Raw genomic sequence first — 27129 nt, forward strand, 5'->3', positions numbered from 1 at the left:
GATTGTGGAGCGGCGTTGTACTGTACTCTGGCATAAACTGCGTTCTGCGTGGCGGCGCGCGGTCGCGCGGGCCATATCTTGAAAGCGATCTGCGTTGGGGCAGAGTCTAGCAGTGTAGGTGCGTCGGCGACTCGTAGCTTTGTGCGTGCTGTGTGTTCTCGGCGCTCAGTTTGCATTGAAGCGATAGACAACAGCACGAAGGTCACTTTGCTCGCTTCTCCAGCGGCGCTTCCACACGCCGCCAGCGTTTGACATCGCGTGTCCGCGCTCATCGAGTGTGATGTGTCACAGTGCGTACCAGCGCGTCGGGAACATCAACTGGAAAAGGAGAGAGTGCCGGCTTGGTGGGCTAGGCCAGCTGCAGCAAGCGGCAGAATCAGGTTTGAATGACGGGAGGGGGAAAGGTCACGCCCGCGGCGGCAAGATCGCCGGGTCGATGGATGCAGGCCCGCCTCGCATACGCACGCACGCACACGTGCGCTCACTTCGCATTCTGTCGCGGCGGAGAAGGTGCTTCCGGTTGCTGCTCGCACAAAAATGACAAAATATGGGGCGAAATCTATAGGTTGTCGAAGGGGAAAATTCGTTATATCGAGGGGGTCTCCCGCTGCCACTTCCTTACGTAGAGGTCTCAAATACATGTGCTTCTATGGAGTAACGGCGGGGAATAGAAAAACTTCGTTATATCCAGGAATTCGTTATATGGAGGTTCGTTATAAGCAGGTTTAACTGTACAACTGCCCTCTACACTTAAACCACATGTCTATCACATGAACCGGGCCATATTGGTACGGATCATGCACTATGTGCTCTCTTAGAATAGCACAAGAAAAGCCAGCAATAAAATCGCTATGAGGTGTTGATAGTTAGCAGGTGAATGTGGCAATACCTCCAATTTATGCCTGTGCGGTTAAGGGTGCTGCTGAGCATTACATTGTATTGAACAATATCCTATGTGTTCATAGTAAGCTGCAAAAGTGGAAGAAGCTCACATCGAATAATTCTGTTATACACCTTGAAAATTATGAGCAGGCCTGTACAGCAGAAGAAACAGCATCAACTTATTTAAAGTAGCAAAAGAGTGCTAGAAGACGAACAAAAAATACAACTCGAGGTGTACAAGGGGGAAACCTTGGGCCGGTTTCACAGGGAGCCATTTCCCACTGCATTTTTGAAACCAGTGATATCGATGGATTCGGAATACATCTCTTATAAACATGCACCTGTCATGGTGACCGATTTTCACATTTGCAAGCACGCAGTGGCAGACTGAATTTATTGAAGGCTTATTTAGTCCACTTCAGTGGGAAAAAAAAAAGGAAAAAAGCTAGAAACTGTTGGCATTTGAACCCATTACTCAGTCAAAAATTTCACTGTGCGCTACTTCGTTCCTTGCATCCCTGAAGAACTAACCCTCCATGCGAGGGCCGCACACTGATACCATGACAGTACAATGGCGATGGCATTGACGGCACGATCACGCTTCAAAAAATAAGCAGATAGGCTACCATAATGTGTCTGACTAGCCATGTTGTTAGTAGTTTCCTGTCCACGCCACACATGCAATTTCACAAGGGTGTTCAGCACTTCCAAATAAAATTGCAAGCATGCAGGGGTTGATGGCACAACCCAATTATAAGCACCTCTGAATCCAATGCTCACCCAAATTTTATAGTACAAAACAATGTGCACCCAAATCTAAGGTATACCAGATTTTTATAACAACAAGTACCATGTTGCCCGCTCTGGCAATCACAAATAAGATGAACCCTTATAGAGTTCACCTTCACATAATGTAAATTTATTTATGCTTAATGTCCATCTTCGTCAATCTCAGATTTTTATTGCTGTATACGAACTACATCATCTTCCTCCGTGCAGGCCACTGCATCTGATATTCTGCATTTCCTGAACGACACCGCAACCCATTACGAACGAGATGGTGGCCTACATCTAGACTGACCGCTTTGTTAGTTCATCTTGCAACACGCGCAGAGCGCCAAGAACACATGATGCGACTTCATTAACGCTAGCTTAGCACATAAAATAAAACTTTTGAATGAGCCTTTGTAATTAAGACCGAAAACGGTGTTTGTCGTCACCGCAATCCTACATAACTTTATCTGCAGCCATCTTGTCACGGCAATGACACTGGCTCTGATGGTAGATAGTTCCTAATGCCGAGAACACTCTTCCGGTTTCTTATGCGACTATGCGCAGGAATTACTGGCCACTTTTCTTGTAAAAATGGGTGCACATTAGAATTGGGTAAGAACAATAATCACTCATTGTGAGCTGCCATTCTCGCTTTGAAGTCTGCCAAAAGCAGCCCAAAAATCGGTATTCTAACAGTCCACACTGACTTAGTATTTGCCTTTACTGCCCCTTTAACGCTGTCTGTAAACCACAACATGACGTGCTCCGTACAGTGCATTGCACATTTGATATTCTGTATTTATCAAATGGCTCTGCAACAATCCCAAATGGGATGGTGGCCCACGCCAAGACTAACCCCTCCACTAGTTTTGTCCAGCGACCACACAACCCTCTAGAATGCCAAAAACACATGAAGAGACTTGCTGCTGCTAAATTAGCATGTCAAATACAGTAGAACCTCGCTTCTACATTTTAGACAAAAAACAGGAGCAAAAACGTACTAACCGGGAAATGTACGATCTGAAGTCACTAAAAAACTGGCAGACTCAACTGTAGTTGACATCTACATAATACGAATGGTTGCAGTACGAGACAACGATGCATGCCGAGCTGGTAGGGCCCAAGTGGCCCAAGACGCACGTCACTTTTGCTGCTTCGGCAAGCTTACGTTATCACTCCTCGAATACAGCCTGGGTCAGCAGCTTCTATGGGATGGGCGCTAGTTATTTTTTTCATGTACATGGAGATGCAGATTACGGCATCTAACTGTGGCATTCAAACTTTAAAAATTGTTTTTTTAAGTTCATAACATAACAGTAGACAATAAAAACCACCTTGAAGAGCGATTATGTCTCATAGTTGTGTTCGAGTCTCAGGAGGTTACGTGGGATCTAGTAGCCAGAAAACGTATCGTAAGATTGCAGTTCGGCGATGTACTGAACATAGGTCCAAAAGATCGTATTTTCTGGGAACGTATCAACCAGCAAAAAAGAAGCGCAAGTGCATTGGGTCATTTTTTGTGTTCTTGATAGTGAATGTTGGCAACAAGAAATTGTATGAAAGGGGATCGTATGAACGATTTTCTACTGTAACTTCTCTTATGAACAAACTTTTGTTATCAAAGACTGAAAGCAGCGCATCATCGTCTTCATGCTACACGAGAACTTGTTCTGTTGCCATCTTGTGATGGCGATGGTGATGTCATGCCTGCTAGGCTGGCTCTAACAGTAGGCTGCTACGAACATTGTTTTAGTTTCACATACGAATGCACCATGCAAGCAATTTCCGGGCCAAATTTCTTGAAAAAGTATTTGTGCCTCAGAATCAAGTAAATACTGTATCATTCATTGGAAGCTACCATTTTCGCTTGAACACGTTCCTAAGGCAGACCAAAAATAGAAGTTTTTGGCGGGAGATGACGTGTGTTCTACCTATTCACTGTCTCCTAAGCACCAACGAGATGGACACTGCGGCTATTGGGGTCACCATTGAGGTAAGGCACTCAACCATTCACCCATTGCAGTCAGGCACGTGCATCTGACCAGTCAAGTTCAAGTTATCTGGCAAAGGCCAATTTCAGGATTGAAGTAACGAAAGTTTGTGCTCATCAAAATGTATGGGCACCGACAGAGACCTTCAGTCCAAATCAAATTAACTGAAAAGTTGAATTAACCCGATTAGAATTAACAGGAGCCTACAGTATACTCTTTCATGAAAAAGATTTTCATGCAATAGATACCTTACCTCCATCGTGTTTTCATTGCAAGGTCCAGCCTCAAACCTGCTCATCTGACTCCTCCTCTGCATGGTAGTGGAGCATTGAGCCTCAAATTCTTGTGGACATTGCGACAATGAGAGGGATGAGCAGCAAGTGTCGGCAATCTGGTTAATAAAGGACACAAAGTTACAACCAGTACTAGAGACCGCTTCTGATACGAGGGATATGACTAATACTCTTCTAAAGAATCCTGGTTTAACAACAAGAACAGCCCCTATTAAGAAAGTAGGAGTCTCACATAAACCCATCTCCCCATATGTAAGGTGTCAAGTTGGATTCTGTGTGGCTTCTTAGATGCAACAGATTAGATTTCGCCCACATTCTAAGTCAGTTACTAGATGGTCAAATAATTATTTCCATGGGGACAAACTTAAAATGATGCGTTAATGGTTTTTATAAAGTAGTTTCTTTTCAGGAGCCACTGCATAGGGGCTTACAGACTCCTTTAAGTGTGCGAAATTTAAGAACATTAATCTTTATTTGTGCAGTAAAAGTCCCCTCTTCACTTAAACCATCATTGACGACAACTAGTGCATTACTGTCTCTTGCAATGCACAGTAGAATCTCGATGATACAAATCTCTCGGGATGGCGCATACATTTGTATAACCCGAAACTTGTATCACCCAAAAACACACAAAAAAAGGGGGAAATTAAGGTGGGACATGGCAATGAAATGGCAGACTTGCTAAAAATTTTTTATCTTATAACATTTTTTCCTGCAATCCTAAGGCCTTCCTTTATCTCCCAGCAAATATTTGGAAGAAATACGCAGCAGAATTTTAGAAAATTACACTTTAGTGCATTCTTTTCGAAATCAGCGAAAGAAAATCAGGCTTCGGAAGGTGCTATCGCACTAATGATTACGTGAGCATGGCTTTCTGTTGGCACAGAGCCAACGCCTTGGTATCGCCGTAAACATGAGAGATCGGAGATTCAGATAGCTGCAGTGCTGTATTTCTCCATGCAGAAATAAAAGCAACAAAAGCGAGCATGGAAAGGAAAACTATCACCGCGATTCGTTACTGCAGTCACATGGCATGCAAGGAGCACTCTTACTAGATGACACAAATTATAATTACTGGCGCGCTTGTTTCGCACACATCTTGGCAGGAGCGAGCTGTGCACTTGGTGTGTTCCGAAGCTGACATTTCAAGATCTGCCTGGTTATCTTGAGTTTCTTTCGCTGCTACATCCTAGCTGCTGGCAGAAAGTGATAAGGACATGATTTGCACAAGATAAGGGAATCTGCTTACCATTCTTTGCGGCTAGGAAGCTACTTCGTATTGTGCAATCTGATGGGTGCAAAGACAGCTAAATTTCGAATTATCATCGAGCGCCGAAGATGGCGGAAGGCGTGGAGGTAAGGCTACCGATAGAAGTAAATGCTGCCGATCTTGCTGATGCGGCAAGACTGGGTCGCGTGTGATTGCCAAATCCTGATAAAGTTGCAAGGTATTTGAAAACAGCCGACAAGTTGCGTGATACTGAACAAAATGTCTATTTTGGGGAGGGGGGAGTCAAGGCCCAGCTACACAAGTCGCCCTGGAAACAGGAATGCAACTGTACACAGTGGTGCAGCTGCTCTGCCCAACATTGGCTCTGCCGTCCTGATAACAACCAGTGTCTGGTGCTACTGGCATGCCAGGGCCTCCTCACTAGGGATTGTGCAGCGGCTCGACCGTTCGTATGGTCCGCTGTGGTGCAAAAAGCAGTTCACAACATTAGCACATTGTAAGCTAATGAACCGGCGCCGAGACTTTTGAAAAATTTGTATCATCTCGAAATTTGTATCAGGCATGATCATATCACTGAGATTCTACCATAAACACATGGATAACTTCAGCCTATCTGTCGAGATCCATATACATGTTCCCTAAGGAAGGACAACCAGCAAAGTAACATCACACTGAGATAATCCCAAGCATAATTGGTAATTTACTGAACAGGTAAAAATAATGGCCAGAAATGAGAGAAATAAGCCACAAAATACTTATCAGTACAGGCTTGATATCTGACCATAGCAGCTGCTTCAATGCACCAAGCTAACTTTTGATGCACAACTGCAAATCAGCAAAACGATTTGGCTACAGGACCACAAAGAGAGTTGCTAAAGACCTTTTTTTTACAATTGGCTAATGACAACTGAAAACAAACTTCGAAACACGTTTATCCCATAATTGTTTTTATGCACTTCCATACTGACTGACTGAAATAGTGCCTTTAGCTCACACTTTTCATACCACACCCAAAAGTGGGCGAAGCCAAGATATTCATAATGAGCTCAAACCTTGGGAGATGCTCAAGTTGGACATTCAAGCTTAAAAGCCAACTGCAACAAAATTCTGGATCGCGTAAAGAGCCTTGTTTAAAGAATATAGATACCGAGAAGCCTACGTGCAAAATTTTCCGTTTGAAATACAAGCTCGTAAAAATAGCCGCTTTTGATACTGAAGAAATACACCGCCATTACCGAATGCGAGAACCGGCACATGACCTAGTGCGCAGCTCCTTGACATGACCTTTGAAGATCTCAGAGGCCACTTCGTATGGTAGATACTGCGGATGCTGCGGGGTGCCATGACGAGCCCTCTCACTGCCGAGACACTTAACTATAGCATCCTCTGATTGGTTTCTGTGGTTCTCTAGGCGTGGCAACGCAAGCAAGCCCAAGCGCCCAATATCCGCGGCTGCCCGCAAAGATCTGAAAATGGCTGAAAAATCTCGGACGTGGCATGCAGAGAATTATGTCATAGCGACACCACAAGGTGAATGCATCGTCTGCCGAGGTGCTGTTAAGAGGGACACTAAAGGCAAATTTGGAGTCAACGTAGACTTAAAATACCCTTCCAGAAATCAGAAGCCTCACAACGCTTGTTTCGTGCCAAAAAAAAACTTAGTTTAAAGACCAAACTACACGTAAGCTTGCCGACACGCGAAAACTAGCACCCACACGCCTCACACATGCGCACATGGTGCAGGACACAACATTTGCGTCGAAGCACGGCGCGAGCCCAGATACGCAAGGCGCATGGGCGTGAGCTTTTGTGCACTGGTACGTGTACATGTAGTTTGGACTTGAGAGAAAATCATGTCTGAAGGGTCCGAATACCTTTAGCGCAATTTAAATGGCCCGACCAAGAGCAGGGGAGTGATGACGTTGCATACACCATCACCTCCCTTTACTGCCTGCCATCAGTGAGTAAAATGGCGACCAACGAATGGCGCTATAGTTTTTCACGCAAAACGCAAACGTGCAGCCATGAAGAAACCGAGCCAAGACATAGCGCTGGATTCACCGCTGCCGCTGCTTTTGGTCAAAGTGGCGTGGACCGTACGGGCATCCCGCACCATCACATGGACATGGAATTCTCTGCTACATGCAGTTTGTGAGAGTTTCGCGAGCCAGCAAAACCAGCGCAGCCCTAGGCAATAATGAAACTACTGAAATGTGAAAGCACAGGTGGCGCAAAGTCGAGCGAAAACGAAACCTTTCAACTGCACACGTCATTGTCAAGGGTAACATCAATGAGCTTTTTTCTAAACATTGAACAGAACTGGAAAAGCAGCATTTTCTTCCGTATTATAATGAAATGCAATAACTTTTTATTACAAGAGGTTGAGTACTAGTGACGGAATCGTAATGAGGAGTGCCTACGTTGTCGGGCTAACACTTGAATGTTTCGAGTGAGTCACAAATCGTGTATTGCATGTATACGTCAATTTCTCTGTTACTAAAACTTTATTCATGATAATATTGAGGCCTTAGGTGTTCTCGAGCATTAATCTATCACTTTAGCTTGACTTAATATTTGCTTTTAGTGGCATTTTAGAGGTTGCTAACAAAAAAAACGATACAATTGCCAGCTCTGCGGCATTGCCAAGATTTGTTCAGTGGTAATACCTACTCACTTATAACAAATTTACCCAAAGTTAAATTTCGTAGCAGTTGGCCTTTAAAAGCACAGTAAAAATGTTAAGTAAACTAGAAATTTAAGCTACAGGCACAGCAGATTTTTTTTTAATATATTCAAACAATTTGTCGTAGAATGATAAATAGCAGAGGTGGGTGAACATAAACATTTTCAAATATGAATCGAATACAAATACTAGTAAGTATCGAATCAAAATATCAAATAGTTAAGCAAGGAGGCATACATTTACTGCAGGAATATTCATTTCGGTATAATTAGGTACCATGCCTCTAGTGAGTTGGGCAGAAATGACAGCTATCAGGGACAAAGGATCAATTTTAAACACAAGACCACTGATTGTCATTAACAAAACTGCACAAATAGCCAAACAACTTCAGAGCCTGGCTGCAAACAAGCTTTTAAAAAAAATATGGCTGCTGTATGACTAGCTTTCTAAAACTTTAAATAAATGGTTGTGAAAAAAGATGAGAAGTCGTTTAAAAAGAAAGAAGAAAAAAAAAGAAAAAAATGCTGAAGGACGTGTAAAAGGACACATGTAAAAGGGCCCATTGTGAGGAAAACATCACAGGTCTTAGCACAAATAAAACTACTAAATGACTAGATTGCCAAAAACACAAAATGACAGACAGCAAGCAAAAATCGCAAAATGCAGTGCATGCAAAATCAAAACGAATGCATGCATTACCCATTTTGTTTTGGCATTGCTTAAAAAACTTTTGAATAATTAAATTTGCAAATCGAATATATACTATTAGATTTTTTAAATACTATTCGGTGTAAGACCCAAGCAGTGTTGCATGTTGCGTTTGCCACGAAGACTACCCAGTGCTCTCCGGTAGCGCAAAAGTGCCAGCCGCCATGTGGTCGGAGTATCGCATTTCAATCGCTGAGCACTGTACCGGCTTTTGTAGATATCGGGGAATAAAACCCTTTGTTGATTCAAGTGCTGGAGCCGTCTCTACACATTGGTGATTAGTCAACAAGCCCACAATGGCAGTTCATTGTGCACATCACGTAGTGAGGATGGGCAATTTGTCTCACTTTAGACCTTAGTCAGCCAGTTCCAAGCACATTAGTCTGTAAGCCACCACACATTTAAGACATGGTTTCACTTCATCTTAGTATTCAAGCGAAGCTTGTATTGCCTCACTCGTGTCGGCATCGGTGCTGACGTTGGCATACGAAAAAACCCAAACTGTGCGAAAATAAAAATTTCTCGTCTGGCTGCGGACTCGAACCACTGACCTCCGGGTTGCAAGACCACCACGCTAACCGATTCAGCCACTGTCGGTTCATCACACGCGCCCTTTAAAGTGGGGTTTTATATGCATTAAGAAGCAGACGCAACGCTCGCAGCTGGCGCCTGCGATCACATCATACCCCCAGCCAATCACAGGCGTCCCCTCCCTCCGGTGGAGGGAAAGGGTGTGATCACGTGTTCACTCGCCTCGCGCCCGCCGTTTTCCGCCAGCTCAGACCCGGCAGTCAGATGGGGAGGCCGCGATTAGTTCGTTCTGCTGAACAGCAGGCTGCGTTAAAGTAACGGCAGTGGCAGTGGGCCCGTGAACGTCTCAAAAACTCAAAAAACTAACCAACCCCTCCCCTAGGGTTGGACAAGCTTCGCGTGCACCCCTGTTCTCGGTAAGGAAGGGGTTTTAATTTTTTTTTCATTATGGTAAAATGTGTACCTATATTAATAATTCTGTCTTGAATTTCCGTTAATTTTGCAAAACTACTAATATAAGGACATGAGCAAACTACATTAAAGTCCATTGAACTTAACTTCCTTGCAAATACAGTATAATCTCGTTATTTCGAACTCCAAGGTGACTGGAAATTTATTCGAATAAAACGGAGTTCGAACTAAGGAGAGCCATTATAAATATAAACCGTTTTATCAGTGAGGAGGAACATAGCATCAAACCAGCGCACCCTGCCCCTCTCTTCCTTGCACTGGTACAAGCGGATCGCCACTTCTCCCAGCGGCATCTTGGTCTGTGATTGCTGTGATATCTGATGACTCAAAGTCAAAGGGCTACCACTGTGCTGTATTCGGCTGCAAAAAATAACTTTCAGTAGCGAATGCGAAGCGCGTTTTCAGCTGCGGCGACAATGTAGACTTCACCGCTGCAATTGCAGAGAAGCATCAGCTTTGGATTGCCAACATTAACAGAAAGCACTTGACGCCATCAGTTTCGTTGCGTGTATGTTCAGAAGATTTTATTTCCAGTGAGCGCACCGAGACAAACTCGGTACCCATAATCAAACTGGGATATGAACAAAAGGTGCGCATCTGAGTCGATGAACTAGTGCCAATAGACAAAGTCAACTATTTCTTCGTGCAAGCACATTAAAGTTATTCTGTTCAAATGTGTCCCAAGATTATCCTGCTTGGCAAACAACACTCTGGTGGAACCGGGGCCGTATAATGAAAACAGTACAAGCCGACGAAGAAAATGAAGGCGTGTCCTCTTTCGTTCTGTAACCAGAGCCATGCCTATCGTGTGCCGGCCACCCCTAGTTCCCATGGGCTCTCCCGTGCTTGAGAGTCTTGCCGGCAAGTAGTCTGGCCCGATGCTGCTCATTGCGCGCTGTATTACTTCAGAAAATTAAGTTGCTATTGCAGACAGTAGTTTGTTGTTCAGCTCTCGCGAGTCCGAGGTGCCCTTGCACGTGCACCACCCGAGACCAAAGAGTGCACATGTTCTTTCAATGCATCACATGCGTCTGGTTGATCGCGCCATATTTGTGGTCACTGTCACCAGGTCATTTTATTGAGTACTCCATGTTGACTGCCCTTCCGGTCAAGTTATATTAGAGATCTTTATTTTGTAAAGCTTTACGCTCGGTTGCCACGTAAACAATGCTTAGAATATTGTACTGCGAGAATTCTAGGAGCACGAAAGCTAGCAAAACTTGTTTCCCCGGAGCTTTGCTAGTTACCTGAATTGGGGTGTACACTGGTGCAGCCCACCGCATGGCACACAGAGACACCTCTGATTGTTTTCACCTGACTGATAGCTTAATAAAGTTCAAGGCTAGGCATACAATAATAACACATACAATAATAATCGAAAAATGTTCAGACCTGACTCGCCTCCTATTTTAATCGCCGGCAGAGCTGTGGCAGCGCCTGTAGACCCATCACCCATCGATATTGCAGATGTATCGAAGCTCAAAGCTTAGTAACGGCACGCCAAGAAGTTTCCTGTTCACAAGAACTTGTTGAGACCTCTCAGAAAAACGCGAAAACTTGCCACTCATCGAAGACAGCACATTTGCTGTGCACTCTCCAACATGCTCACACATACCAGCAGGGCGCCAGACGGTAGACGGCGCTGAGATTGCAAAATGGCGATAAAACGGTCTATACAATCAAAACCCACAATAACGAAATACCGCTACAACAAAATAGTTTCGTATCCTCAGCGAAAGCCCATAGGATTCAATGTATTCCGTACCTCTCGACAACAAACTATTGCTGAACTACAATCCTGCATCAATGAAATTTGCCAGAACGTGGCATATTACCTACTCACGCAAGGCCAGCAGTTTCCAAAATGTGCTCAAATGCATTTGCTCTGCACTAAAATTGCGTAAAATACCACCACATTATGCTTGCATGGGCGCTGCCATTTTCGTTTACAAAAACAATCAAGCACCGGAAGCGATCGCATGCCCCGGAAACACGTCATGGCCACCATCTTGTTTGTTGATCGCCCGTTTGAAGTGGTATGCGTGTTGCTCCAACATGTGAAAACAGTTTTTGCACACCTGGTACAGTGCATAATGTGTGGCTCGGTGAGAAAAGTGCACCAAAACAATGAAATCCACGTCCCATTGATGTGGAGTTGTTTATGGCACTTGAGATGGCGGCCGATGCGCAGACTGCCATGCATCAGGCTGTGATTGAGCAATCGTCCGAGAATACGAGTCTGTTGCTTCTAGAACGCCGGTTTCAGTGCCACCCGACAGGCATAGCGTGAGGATTCGGTGCCAGACGTAGATTTGCGCAAAGAGGTCGTAATCTCAATAGAGTACCTTCAGGGATGCGGCACCAGACGCGTCGGCGTCTATGGGCAACAGCGTACGCTGGAGAACAGCTGCTGCGAGCTTGGAGCGCTGTTCCTCCTTGCCTGTGCCGAGTTATGCAATATTTTGCAAAAGTGATTGTACCTCCAAAAGCAATCGACTGAGAATATTGCTCCACGGCAATGCCACCACTGCTGATTGACGCATGGGGCGCACTTTGTGCTGTCAACAAAGTGGCTCTATATCCTCAAGCAAGGATTGCCAAAATAGGCTAACGAAATTTTGACAGTAAAGTTTCATTCTACAACGCACTCCTTATCTGTGCTGTCTCATTTCGCAACAATGAAATTGTCACGAAACCTAATTTTTTCACATTTCCCGCTGATTTCGTTATTGCAAGATTCAACTGTAGCATCCAATGAATTGTACAGCGTGCAAAACCGTCACTGGACTTGCATTGAAAAGTGTTATCTCTCCTCTATCAGCGTGTTACATGTGCTGGAAGAAGCCTAGGTTCCGTATAAAGTTCAACTGCTATAAGATCACACCTTGCATGCCCTTTGCTGTCGGTGCGAGGGACATGTGAGGGTGAGCAGATAAGAATGATGGCTTGACACCCACCGTGGGAGATAACGTGGGAGATAACGTGGGAGATAACGTGGGAGATAACGTGGGAGATAACGTGGGAGATAACGTGGAAGATAACGTGGGAGATAACGTGACCAGTGCACACTGGGAGGGGGGCATAGGTGACAGCGTGATAATGTGATCAAACACGAGCTAGAAGCAAGAGGGGGGGGGGGGGGGGCAGTGAGCACACAGTAACGTGATCAAGCGCGTGCTGGGGGCTCCTTCCTACTACTTTTAAGCCGGATGGGAAAGGAGGGCCCACGCTGCTCTGCTTGCTCCAGTTTGGTGTCGGCTCCCGCCACGGAAGTTTTTTCTCTATTCCAATACATAGGACTTTGCCGGGACTAACAGAGCTGTTCAAATTATCCATCAATTCGAATTAAAATATTTTGAATTATCGGGATTTCACTGTACCATCCTCAGGCTATTACAGCACAAAATTTTATAAAACTGTAATAACGTTCATTCAAAAAGTCAAGTCTGTTCAAACGAGTCTGTGCTTATACAGGACATGTCAGCAGGTCAAGTAATGCCACGTGCATCCCTGATAGTCAAGCTTGGAGTAAAAGGTAGCATACCGTGCTTAGCTGCCTCTTAAAGTCCTCCTTGGCTTGACGAGCCTGCTCGATGTCACCTGCTGCGAGAGAGTCGTCAATCAGCTGCAGGAAGGCTTCAACTCTTGGTTGAACAGAAGACCACATTACTTCCTGGCTGTTCGGGGACTCTCCCGTTTTCTCCAGCTTCAGAGCATGCACAGAGACCAGCTGCTGGGTCTTGGTTTTACTTTTCACCTTTGGCTTCTGGCTGAGAATGTCCTTGTCCTCAAGTTCGCCAAACCTCTGGCCCTGCAGAGCAGAAACAAGAAGCAACACTTGCTATCTGGGGCACTATGACAATCAAGTGTGTAACTATGAAGATTTTATCAGAAATTCAAATTCATAGAATAATGCAAAAACATCAAATTACTCAAATTTACAAAAATGTCAAATGCCTAAACAAAATTCCAAATTTTACGTGAATTTTCAAAACAAGCAAAGCACTGCTTCCACAGGACAACATGCACATTTGTTCCTTCCTAGCACGGTGACAGACCAATTGTCATGATCTATTTTCATGTATACATGCCAACCTGTGAAGTTTAGCATTTGTAACAATCCTGCAGACACAATAATGAAGGGTAATAGTACACATTACTTTGTTTTTTTTTTCTAATTTTACCCTACGTGCACACCTTTAGTGGGATACATATGCACTTTATTAATGATGATTTCCTTTTAGATGCAGCACACAAGCTGTAAAAACTTTGAACAGCAGAGAGTGACAGGATTATTTTTAGATTACAGTGAACAGCACAGATTGAACTCCCCAATTCCTTGGTTTTTCAGATTAAGCCATAATGATGAAAATTTCACTTATAATTATTTCTAAACAAAATGCATTTTTTTTTTTCATTTATGGCTTAACAAAAGACACACAATTCTACTTGTAACTAGCACCGAGTTGATAAAAGCAACTATAGGAAATTTATTTGGGCCATAAAGGGGCCAGACGGAGTAAGCACAGCTGTGCAACGAATCCCACCCGCACTACTGATGCTGCACGCAACCTTGTCTCGTTACGATCAGTCGCAGAAAAAGTTTTCATGCTGCATCAATCCTGCTTTGGCTATCTACACAAAAAGCCTGTAGCATGTGTTGCAGACAAGCTCCAAAAACATGACAAACAGCAGTCAATAGTAAGATCAGCCCTTAAAAAGACACTAAAGAGAAAGAACAAATCAATCTATACTAATAAGTTATTTTGTCAATACTGCATATTCATTATTATAAACTACTCAACCCTCACACGGGCAACGATGACAGAGCAAACGCGACCGAGCCGTATCGCAAATCGCTTTGTGCAAACCGAGGGAGCACTGAAGGCACGGGTGCTGTATGCATGATGAGCTTCTGCTGCACTAGGGCGGCCGTTGAGCGCAGCTCATCGTAATCAGAGTTCTAGTTTGCCGGTGCGATGTGCACTATTCGCTAACTACTAAACGCAATCTGCTCCCTAAAGAGGAGCAGATTGGGCGACCATGGAGGGGAGAGGGGAGCTTCAACACGCAAGGGTTAGGAGAAGATGGGGTTCCCTAGGAGATACCGAAACTAAAAGGCAGAGAACCTGGCCTTTAAGGGACACTAAAGAGAAACCGGAAGTTGAGCTTTAATGACTCAATGCTCTGCCAATGATAAAACGGCAAAAGAGCCAGAGAAACCGATGGTGGGCTCTCTGCATTTCTCGCCCTCGGATTATATATATAATCCTGCCCTCGGAAAGTATCTTGGTGTGCCCCAGAGGCCCGTCCTTTCTCGAGCAGCTGTTCCCTCAATGCGGCCTTCATCAAACCCCCTACCGGTGCCCCTGCAGCAGTAAACTGGAGGCTCGTTGAGTGCTGAATGTCATTAAATAAAGTCACGAAATAACCATACCGAGTACGTGCGCAACTTTCTACGCTTGTTCTGTCGGGAACATCATCGCCTGGCGGACCGGACGCCTCGCCTTCCGTCGACGAAAGCGGCGCGCGGCTCACCGCCATCGCACAAGGGAACACCTACCGCTCGAGCACAGATCATTTTGCGCTCCGTTTCACTGAATATCGCTGAAATGCAGTCCTGCTTCCCTGGCGAGCTCTTCATTGCAAGGTTCAGCGGCAGCAACGGTATCCATCGCGGCTAACGCAAACGCAGCGGCCATGCAACCATGATGCAGCCAGCGCCTCGGCCGTTTACGCAAGCGGTGACGTATCATGGCGCATTCCGATTCACTGAGAGCAATGAAATCTGTGATGACACTGATTCAGCGCCAAATCTGGGGTGAGAGAAATTGAGGAAGAGATATTTGGTCTTTGTTTACGAATTTCTCCGCTAATAACTCATATTTTTGCACCCAACAAAAACTGCATGCATTCCTGAAGGTCCCTCTTTTATTCCAGCTGCACTTCCCGTTTCTCTTTAGTGTCACTTTAAGGAATGGCTTCAAGGTAAAATTTAGATCACACGCTGCCATGAAGCCACACTTCCAAGGTGAAATTCGCATATAACCCGCACCCCAACCTTACTGTTAAATTTCTTGCATTTTTGTTGCAGGTTATGCACTCAAAAATATGGTAGAACATTGAATAAACGGCTCTGTCTCTAACCACTTCGCTTCAACAATATAGTGCCGTGACCAGGATGAATACTGTCCACCGTTGAAGATCACTGCTGACGTAGCAAGCCTGTAGAAAAGGCGGAGGCCGCCAAATATTAATCTCGCAACGCAGCAGTTGTCGCAACACAACAGTGGACCAGCTGTTTGGTGCAACATCCTGTGCAATGCCTCCCCATAGAACAACTCAAACGAAAGTGTGGCACAGTCAGAGCTTCCTTGGCACAATTTTTGAAACTTGAAGAGACTTGCACTCAGTGAGATGGACATACAATAAGAACATGTAGATGATGCGGACCTCAATGAGGAGTTTGACAAATGCGAACCAGTACCAGAATTCTATCGCTTTAACAAAGTCTCGAGCCGAACGACACTGGTCAGAGCTTCGACTCAACGCGTCAACATACCAACAAAGATGTCCGGTGCAAAAGCAAGAAAAATTTTAAGTGAGACTACTGAAGGTGTAAGCACAAAAGTACGACGGAGATATTTAAAGTTACCAGCGTTTTGGGATCAATTTATACCCTCCATTCATTCGAAACAAATGTAGATAAGTTAAAATATCTGCGCAGCTTTCTATTCGGACAAGCTGAAAATGTGATCCACAGATTACTGATAATTAACGAAACTACGCAACAGCACTTGAACTACTAAAGCAAAAATACGGAAGGACCTCGCAGATAATTAATGAACACATGAGCAAGCTTTTGAACCTATGCGAGGTAAACTCATTGGAAGATTTGAACGGACTCAAGAGATTACATGACACAATTCAAATTCACGTGAGATTACTAAAGAACCTTGGCGTTCTTTAACAATCTTTAAAGTGCTCAAGGTCTATATTTATGCATACCTTTACTTCACCTTCCAACTCATTGTTGTGTTTGTCATCCTGAACACCATCCCCGTGGGCACAACAACCATTTGTCACCTGAAAATACATGTAAATGTACAATCGATAAACATGATAAACACAAGACATCAACTTACCATAGTTGGTGTTTCGTGTCATAAGCACATACAGTGCTTGTAACGAAATAACACACAGATCAATGTGAAGATATGCAATGTTAAGAAAACATAATAAATTCACTGAAATGGCAAGAAGCTTTAATGTTATAGCCAAAATTGATTTCTAAACGTATGAAGCAAATGTGGTTACAGACAAGCATGAATAATGTAAATAATTCCCAGTGTTCTTGCTCACTTTACAGGTGGCCTCAAACCCACACCATGTTAAAATATGACAATACCTTACAATCACTCCAAACTTGCTCTAGCTTTAATGTCAACTGGTAAAGAGCCAAAATAATCACAAATACATCGCAGTGAATGCAGAATCCTGTCACACCAAATTAAATTAATCCAAGATAGAAATCTAACTTAACCGTCACTTTTGGAATATCGGGAACTAAACGAGAAGACAAATACAAAAAAAAAAATCTATTTACACAATGAGCAGCAAGCATTAAAGGGCCCCTCACCAGGCCCCATAGCAAATTTTGGTTACATGCTGGAAGTTGTTACGTTCCCTCTAGGGAGCATTCTACCACAACAATGTTTCAAATTGTTTCATTAATATCAGAGATACAAATGTTTCAGTGCCGCGAGCCCATGATTTCAGGAGGCGAGCTTCACCGCCAACACAGACACTTTCTCCACTTGTCCCGTCTAGCCTCTGCAAGGGAAGGATCGGAGCTGGAAGATCGCGTGACACATATGTGACGGGCCTCGCCTTTTCTAGTTTTCTTTTTTGCTTCTAGTTTTCTTGCTGTGCAGCACACTTCCGCTGATGGCGTCGCATGCAAGCTGTTGCGTTTGTCTTTTTGCGCACCGCACGATTTAGCACGCTGTGCATGAGAACACTTGACTAGCGTTATAAGTCAGTGCTACACGAACACTGAGGCTGACGCAAGCAGATCACAGAGCATGATCGCTCGCTGAAACACAGTAGAAAATGACAGTTTCGTTGCCTGCACACGCAACTGCATGGTGTAGGAACAAGCAGACAAAACGGAAGTCTTGCTATGGTACAAAGTAAAACTTTTATTTCTCTAAACTTTATTTCATCTATTGAAGCAACAATTTAAAGAAATAACTGATGATTGCCTTGAATGATTTTCGAAGTCACATGTCACTGAGAGTGACATCACAGCATGGCGATGTAGCGCATTTGCACGATTGATGTCACTCTATGGCTGGGAGCTGGCGCTCGCGAGGAGAAGGGCGAACGGCATTTGGTTTGAAATTTTAGCTCTTTCCGCGGCACATAGCGATGTAATACTTAGCAGACACGATCGTTAGCGTGCATTGTATGCACTGCACTTGTCAGCTAAAAATGGACAGCCCTGGTGAGGGGCCCTTTAACACAGGCCACTGCATTTCATACAGATTCTTTAAAAGAAACTACTGAGTGTTGCATGAATAGAAGTGCCAGGTGCACACAACTCTTCCTGCTAAACTGCTGGCTCATCTCTGCTCAAATCCTTTTGCATATAGTTTAGTTTAATAGTACTATGTTTGCGGGCATTACTTAACCTCCAGTTTCGGTCACAATAACTCTGAAGTGGGTGTTGTCTGCAGTGACAACATTCAAAACATGTTGATTCCACTGCAATGAAACAGTTGCACCATGTGTCATGGCTATGGTGAACACTAGTTTTTGCATTGCCATGATAGATGATGGCACCATTCCATTGCAGTAAAATAGAAAATTTTTTATCAGCATCACTGCAGACAATGCCCACTTCGAATTTAACGTAGATGTAACTGCTAAGCAATGCCTGCGAACATGGTAATAAGCTGAACTTTATGTAAAGTGATATCTCCGCGCAAAATCTGAGGGAAAGTCAGCCAGTGGTTTAACATGATGAGTCGTACACCTAGCGCGCCTATTTATGGAACACTCAGTACCCTGTCAGCTGGTCACAAAAATGTTTAACGATATGTACAGATCATGTAGCACTAATGCTTGGTGAATCTTATTGCTTGGTAAAGCATATTAAAAGGTTGAATCTGAATGTATGTACTAATTTCCCGCCCTATATCTCAGTTGTATTAACGTGTTAAGCATGCTAGTGTTCTTACTTAATTCTACCAATGTGACGGATGTGCTGCAGCATGAGAAAAGCAGCAAGCACATAACACAACAAAAATCAAGTTATTAAACATATTGAACAGAAATGAACACAAAAATGCCGCAGTAATTTGAGAAAACTGTCTCCGATGTTGTGCATGTTTATGGGAGTTTTGTTACAAGCACGTGAGCGCATCCACAAGCAAAATACAGAGATCATGAGTGCCATGAAAAGTTTCTCGAAAATGAATGGCAGCTTAGAAGAAGTTGTTGCGTAGAACTCAGTGCACTCATGAATTTCAAGCCACATGTCTAGCTAGTACAGCTTTTTGCAGCATCTGTGGTCTATATACTTTTACTCATAGGTATACGATCAAAGCTGCACACCTTCATTATTTTCCAAATCAAAACGCGATGACAATATACCTGTCATACAACCACATTGGCATTGAAAGCAATGACCAGCGAATTAAACAGTAATTCCAACATCGCCTCAGAGGATTTATGTTGTGTGTCTATTCTTCATTAATTTCATCACTGTCAAAGGCTAATCAAGCTCTGACCTTTTAGGAAAGTAAGAATAAGTTTCTGAATTTGGCTTTTAGGCACCGACATGGCAAATGAGGCAGGGATTCCCCTGCCATCATTTAAGCAATAGAAAGAGCTTACCTGCACTCCTTTGGCCAACACTTTCACCACGCAATAACTCGTATTCATGCAAACAAGTATGAGGCTGGGAGCAGACTAAGAGTTTCACTTATTATGTCCAATATGTGTACATGAGATTTAATACGCAAGCTCTGTTGATAATATTTCCAGTGCCAGTCTATGCTCACAATGGGAGCTAGCAAGGGCAGTTGTTTTGCTAAGGTAGCAAATTATCATCCGTCATGTTATGTGATCAACAGGATGCAGAACTATAAAAAGGAACAAAGTTGGTTGATAAACTAACAAAACACAGTTTAAGTATACAGTCAAACCTCGATATAACGAACCTCGATTTAACAAAATTTGTGATGCAATGAACTATGTTTATTTCCTGATCTTAGTTCCATTGAAAACTGTGTATTTCTCTTTCACAATTAAACAAAGTAATTTCGGGGCAGATTTCGATTTGAAAAAGTTTTTGGCCATTTCAAGCATGTATATGGAGCCTGCATGGCTGAAAAATCTAGCAAAAAAAAGTATAAAAATCTCGGCCGACGAAAGGGTTATTTGCAAGCATCTTTCCGCATGAAAAGTTCAAGCAGAAAAATGCCATTGAAGCGCGCACTCCAGTATGCAGGAAACAGCGTTGCGCCATTTGTCACATAAGAACTTGCGGTGGCCGCAGGGTGCACGGCAGCTCAGAGTGCTCAGAGAAAAATAAGAGCTGAAAATTCCTTCAGCTCAAGAGAGCTAGGGAAGGGGCAATTGCGCAGTAACGTGATCAAGCACGCGCTAGAGGGGGGAGGGGGCCAGGCGACGCACACTATCCACCCTCTCCCCCTATCATTGCTGCAGCTGGCTGTCCATATATGGGAGGCATGGAGGTAATCGATGTCTGTATGCCGTATCATGGAGGTAATCTTCAGCAACTGCAAAGGCAGAGTTGACATGGTTGGTGCCTTCACGTGCATTTTGTTCCTATGCATCTAGTGTTGGCGGTCGCGTAATCTCAAGTTTCCGAGGCACGGTGCGAAGTGTTCGCTCACATTGAGGCAGCGAGTGTTCTGGGTCAACGAATGGTCTTTGCCCAAGCACGTGTGACACCGATAAAATTATGAACCTTACTTTGTGTAGTTGTATCTTTGCTACTGCCATCAATGCTCCACTTTTCTGACGATACTGCGGCATCGTTTTTTTTTTTTTTCTTCTCAGAACAAATATCAGTATCTTTTTGCACTTTTCTTTTTTATTTGAGGGCGCCATATGACTACGGCTGCGGGCACTAAGCACAGTCAACCATGGCATCCAAGATTTACGGTGCCGCGTGACGCAACACGCTAATATCGGGCACTGTGAACCATACCGATGCATTGCTCTCGGCGCAATCTGCACCGTGTGCACTGACGCTCATAACCACAATACTATGGCCCGACCTTCTTGCGATTTGCTTAAAAGTGATTACTGACAAGATACTATCCACCGGTAATGATTACTGACAAGATACTATCCACCGGTAATGTTCTGGGATTTTCTAAAATGATTTTCACTGCTGAAAATTTAAAACCTCGAATCAACAGAACTCACGATTAAACGAAGTTTTTCGCTGCAAGTACAATTTCGTTATAACATGCTAGATTGTATTTGCATAATATCTTGTTTACTGAGAGAAGTCTTTGTTGGCACAAAATAGTTTTAAGTATATATTGGCACATTTTGCTAATAAAGGTGACCTTGTAATGAGCAATGATTGTGGCTGTGACAGTTCTGTGTATCTATATACCTTGAAAGGGATCATTATCAGCAAAATTAGGATTATTAGTGCCACAGCAGAATAGTATGTATGAGCATGCTATATACTTACCCTCTTCCATTTATTTAGCTCTTTGTCAATCTCAGACTTGTCTTGATATGCACGCTCTAGGAGTTGCTCTAGTTCATCAACCTTCTTCCTATAAAACAAAAGGGGGGGGGGGGGGGGGAAGCTATTACAAGACTGCTTCAAGACCTTGTAAGATATTTAAATGAAAAAATCTGTAGTTCCACCCAAAGCACTCAAGTCATCATAAGCATAATTACTAGAAAAGGGGGGGGGGGGACAAAATATGCCATTAGCCCCCCCACTTTTGAAAGCAGCCACTTTTGGCTGCACGCTAGAAAGTCCAACAAAACTGCAGCTGAAGCGAAATTTGCTTACTTAATAGAGTGGCCACGTAAGTAATGCCTTTCTTTACTACATATCCCCTGCTTGGACAGCGAGGATTGTCTTTAGTGCCTCCTCGGGACGCGCTGTAGCGGGCGCACGGGATTCGCCATACACGCTCGCGATGCAGAGATGGCCTGGCGTAGGCAGTTCCAACACTGGTTCGGAGTGAACAAGCCTTGTACTATCTAGGTGTTGTTGGCAGTTCCCACCCCAACAAATGTCATTTTGTGCTATTTGCATCATACCCAGCTTTTTGGGACCGTTATATCAATATATGAAAATGCAGCAGCTTGCTATATTTTACCTGCGGGCGAGGGGGAAGTCCAGATAAAATACTATAATCAGTCGGGCCCAATGACTCGCATGTTTTACAGAATGAAATCGTTGGATTATGAAATGCTGGAACTATTGAATCTCCGTCCAGAGATAGCAGTTTCATATCTTATCACCATAAAAAATCTAATCAAACTACTTACAGGTATCACTGTCGAATTTCAGCGTGTTATCACTACTTATTGTAGATATGTTCGTGAAAATGACCTTGGTCAAACGTGCAGAGCGATTTCAATACCAATAGAACACTGACTTGGATTTTTTCTAAAGGCGTGTGTCACTTCCGACTACTACTTGTTTCCAGGCAAGAGCTTAACAGCAGATATTTCATATTTCGAAGAAATGAGGACCACTTTTGGTGACGTGCGAATTGAAAGTCAATTGTGTAGGTACTGACTTGGATTTTTTCTAAAGGCGTGTGTCACTTCCGACTACTACTTGTTTCCAGGCAAGAGCTTAACAGCAGATATTTCATATTTCGAAGAAATGAGGACCACTTTTTGGTGACGTGGATTGAAAGTCAATTGTGTGGTTGCTTATGTGCTCTGAAAGCAGTTGCTGATTACTCGCATTCTCCCAATTTTTATGTGTCAACATGGCATTTAGTTGCTGCCCCGGTATCCTCAGTAAACTATGCGGGGCACAGTGTTTACATTTAATAGAAGTACGAAACAGTGTTCTCAGTGATGAGCGATAAATGTTTATCTTGCGTAGGTTCATTGCGACCTTTGTAGAAGGTTACTCATTCAAGCGTTTCAGGGTGTCATACTGCTGCTAATCGAAATGTTTCCCAGACTTCTAAAACAACAAGATTAGATGAAGTTCTGTGCAAATAAGGAGAATTTTAAGCGCAATGCATTGGCAAACCTATCACTTTTCTGCATTAAATGCAAGTGTTCCAGATATTTACTAAACCCTCGTTTTTCCATGCGTTTTCGTGCATATTACGAGATTCGCAGCTTGTTTCTCCGGTGTCTTCAGTGAGCTAAACAAGGCATTGTTTTGGGTTAAATGCACCTTTTCCAGTAGAATATGTATGCAAGTGGTCCATAGCGTTATTAGGCGGTTTTACGAGCGGCGTAAAACTTAGCCGGCTGCGCTGGCATAATTGCAACTACAACTGAGGTCGAATATTGCGAACATAGGGTAAACAATATATCAAATTTATTTGCGATAGTAAATGTGCGTTTATCAAATACAGCTTTAAAACAATTGTAAGCAAGTATTCGAAAGTATCACTCTGCTGTTATTAGATAGGTTTCCCGATGTCCCAAGAGAACTTTGCATTTCAGATATTTTATACTTTGAAGGAAGTGGAATTATTTTAACTGCAGTGTGTTTAGTAGATTTAACGTTTCTGGCTTATTTAGCAGCATTACTAATAATTATTGAACCCTTATTTCTTTTTCTTACTTTTTCATGCGTGATATGTTAGGTTCACCTGGTGTCCTCACTGAACTAAAGGAGGCAGCTTCCATATGTTTGGCAACTGTAAGGACATGTTAGGTGGGGCTTCTGCTCTTGCGACTTTTCGTTCTTGCGCTTGGTGGACCGCTACCTGGTTAGCCCTAGCACAGCGGGCACACATACTCGATCGGTCTTGCGATGAGCTTTTGCTCGTGAGCGCCGTTTGTTTGTTTTCTCTAGTGGAGTTTGTGCATACTAATTAATTTAGCAACATGGGTTTACAGAAGTGTATTATGACGTATGCAGGAGTGACCAGAATTGCGGCACAGCAATAAGGTCAGTAACGATAGAAACTACAGATACAGGCACTCCTTTTTGTGCTGTTTCTATCATCTGTGTCCTTACTGCTACATCACAATTCTAGTCAAAATCATGTAACAACTAGCCCAATGTGTTTTTATTTTTATGCAAGACACTTTAGATACCATTATTTTCATTAGGATAATTTTGATTTTGAGCCATTGTTTTGCTGTGTACACATCTACACTCAGCGCCTGAAAGGAATCTACTAATGATTTAATTTCAGATTTTCATCTCTTTGGACCCCTTCTAGGATGAATTGCATGGAATAAGGCTTGAAGGTTAATGCATGACTCGCGCAGTGAGAACATGGCTTTGTGCACAGAACAAGATGTCTTCTTTCTGGGGTTTTACGTGCCAAAACCAGTTCTGATTATGAGGCACGCTGTTGTGGAGGGCTCTGGATTAATTTTGACCACCTGAGGTTTTTTAACATGCACTACAACGCAAGCACACGGGCGTTTTTGCATTTCGCCTCCATCGAAATGCAGCCGCCGCGACTGTAAGGTCAAGGTAATGGGGTGGTATGCAGGTAAAGTTCAAAATAGATGGGTAATTCGGGCTTTCACAATAAATTACGTATGGAAAATCTCTACAGAGTTATGAGCGTGTCTAATGAGTGAAGCAGAATTGAGCCCGCTGCCTTGGCAGAACTCTAAAAAACACCAAGACAAAATTTAGCCGAAAATTGGTGGTACGCTATGGAAACACTATGGAAATTAAATGTAGTTGGATTAAACAAAGCCTTTGCAAAAAATTTCTTAATTGTTAGAACATGCGACATGACCGCTATCAGCTATGTATTCTAGTGTACTGACATAGCTGTAGGTTAAAACAGGTTTATATTTTGTGGTAAGGGGAGGCGGGTCATGGTAAGTGCAATGTGCAACAAAATTTTTATGTTCCTGGTCCAGTTAGAAACGTTGAAAATAATTACATTTGCTTAAATATGTAGATTTATTGGAGACTCATACGTATATTTAAATATCTTGTTGCGAGGTTTTGTGCATACAAGCAGTAAACTTTGTTTCCAGCAACACCTTTATGCCCTTTATCAAGTTGTATCTTCGCTTTGTATATTCCATTCTGTCTTCGCATTTATAATGTACATTTTGCAGAACTGCTTTTTATATGTACTCACTATTGCGACTATAATCTCAGTGTAATTACAATACACCACCAGTAACAGCTGCTCCTGTGCAATCTATTGCATCGAAGGACAGCGTCATTGAGGTTTTCCCCTGGCCGTTGCATATGTACAAAAATGTAAACAAGGTTCTTGAATAACAAAGATTCATTAAAATATTTGTCCTAAACTTGTTCTTTTCATGGCCTTTATGTTTTTCATATCAGCTGCATGCACTGCTTTGCTGGTTTCGAACTGATATAGTTCTAAAGTTCGTCTGATATTTTCTTTAATAAATAGACAAAAAAAACGCAGTAGCATTGGTATCAGTTATTTCTGCCACAATTTTTGAGACACACGAAAATATTCTTTCATGAAAAAATGCATATTTTAATTGACAGTGCGTAGCGTTCAATAAGTTGTTTGCAGCATCTAATATACAATGTGATTGGCAATTGCAATGCAGTTATTATTCATGTATTTGATCCCTCGACAAATTATATAAGGATGAGGCCGCACAAATTTTGAAGGGAGGCTCAGAGTAAAATTGATCGTGAACGACTGAGGAATATGGAAGAAAGTAGATGGGGTGCGAGAGTGTTCAGGTATTTGTACAGGCAAAACATTGACTCAAAGTGGAGGAAAAGAACTAGGAAGCTTACCAGCAAGTACGCGACCGGTATACTAAGTAACATGGCAACAAAGAATGTCAAGCGTAAAGTCAGAGAGGCTGAGACAATCTTATGGGTGGCAGCAATGGAAAAGAAACCTAGTATGAGTAACTACTTAAGAGGAAAAAACGAAATCAGGAAAGAAACAATTTATAATAACTCAATAGAAAGCTCTTTACTTTTCGAAGCGAGATCCGGATGCCTTAGAACGCGTACTTATAAAGCGAGGTATAATAATGAAGAAGCATGTGCTTGCTGCAGTAAAGCTAGGGAAACGATGGAACGTGTTTTATTGGTATTGGAAAGATTTTAACTGCGCTAGAAACAGGGACAAAGAAAGACGAAAAATAAACCACATGCGCATGCTTTATTGGAATGTGAAGATATCTACCAAGCTGCCAGTTCAGGCTCCTCTGGCCTCCTTGAAGCATTTGGGTTCAGGGATAGCAGGGGGAAAGTAAACATGTCCGCTACAGAGATTAGTAAGAGGCGATTGGAGGTTTGGTGGCAGAAAAGTAGGGAGACTCCAAACAACGGAAACATACCAAAACAGAGTTCCCAGTAATGGTTAAAAAAGTTTGATGCTTGGAATTCTTTGTACTGTGGGTAATCTCAAAAATATAGGTAGGACATTAGACAAAATAAAAACAAGAGCTTGATGGCACAATCCACCACCCCGTTTCAAAGGGGACGCTTATAGTATCCATCCAACCATCCATCCATCCATCCAACAGATTGTCTCAATACCCAGCAAGTAAACCAAATCATGATTACACACTATTACGCACATGAGACTAGACACATACACTGAAAAGGGCTGAAATTCCATAGGGAAATAAAACATGTGAAATATATAGAATCAGCAATACAGAAAAGGAAAATAGAAGCACCGTAAAAAACAAAAACAAAAAAACAAGAAGGCAAACTGCCTTAAAATAAACAGTTTGAGACAACAGCAGAAATTTCAAATTCTGTTCATAAGCTATCATTTTCTGTTCCAAGTCAAACACACTTGCATCTTCATATATATATATATATATATATATATATATATATACATATATATTATATATAGTCACAATCATAAGCAAACAGGCAATGACACCAAAGACAGCATGCGGGAAAATATTGGTAGTTTTTAATTGACGTAAAGAAATTATAAATAAATGAAATGAAACTTGTATGAATAAGAACAACTGGCCACAGATGAAAAACGGACGTACGTCTTTGAATTACGTGTGCGATGCTCGTACCAATTGAGCTCCCACGGCGCCATTTTCCCATCCACTTACTGAGGTATTTATGCCTGTCTACTAGAACTAATCTCCTGGAAGTGTAAGCCAGCGCAACCAATCACGGCCATGGCAGTGGATGTAAAACATCCTATCTAACACAGGCGTCACTGTAGCATGTGAATTTACTGGATGAAGGCAACTGGTCAATATGTGCTACCAGAAGGCATCAAAGCTGCCAGATTCGAGATTCTCGATATGTAATGAATGAGAAGAAAGGAAACCGAGGGGCCCAATTTTTATTAGTCACAATTATCAGAAGCCAACAGGCAATGACACCAAAGACAGCATGAG

The 27129-nt window shown here is 42.9% G+C and overlaps 1 protein-coding gene across 5 annotated transcripts in view; it reads right to left on the reverse strand.

The window, feature by feature from the left end:
• LOC119436439 (rootletin-like) overlaps positions 1–27129 on the reverse strand; it is a 199970-nt gene that overhangs the window by 150681 nt on the left and 22160 nt on the right. For all 5 annotated transcript variants that reach the window (XM_049657710.1, XM_049657691.1, XM_037703285.2 and 2 more), the window contains exons 6-9: positions 21305–21392; positions 16573–16650; positions 13109–13375; positions 3901–4038 (exon numbers count right to left, since the gene is read on the reverse strand). In XM_049657710.1, coding sequence (XP_049513667.1) covers positions 3901–4038; positions 13109–13375; positions 16573–16650; positions 21305–21392 — 571 coding nt within the window. The remainder of the gene's footprint in view (positions 1–3900; positions 4039–13108; positions 13376–16572; positions 16651–21304; positions 21393–27129) is intronic.

The sequence above is a fragment of the Dermacentor silvarum genome, chromosome 1, assembly GCF_013339745.2.
Source record: "Dermacentor silvarum isolate Dsil-2018 chromosome 1, BIME_Dsil_1.4, whole genome shotgun sequence".
Lineage (NCBI taxonomy): Eukaryota > Metazoa > Arthropoda > Arachnida > Ixodida > Ixodidae > Dermacentor > Dermacentor silvarum.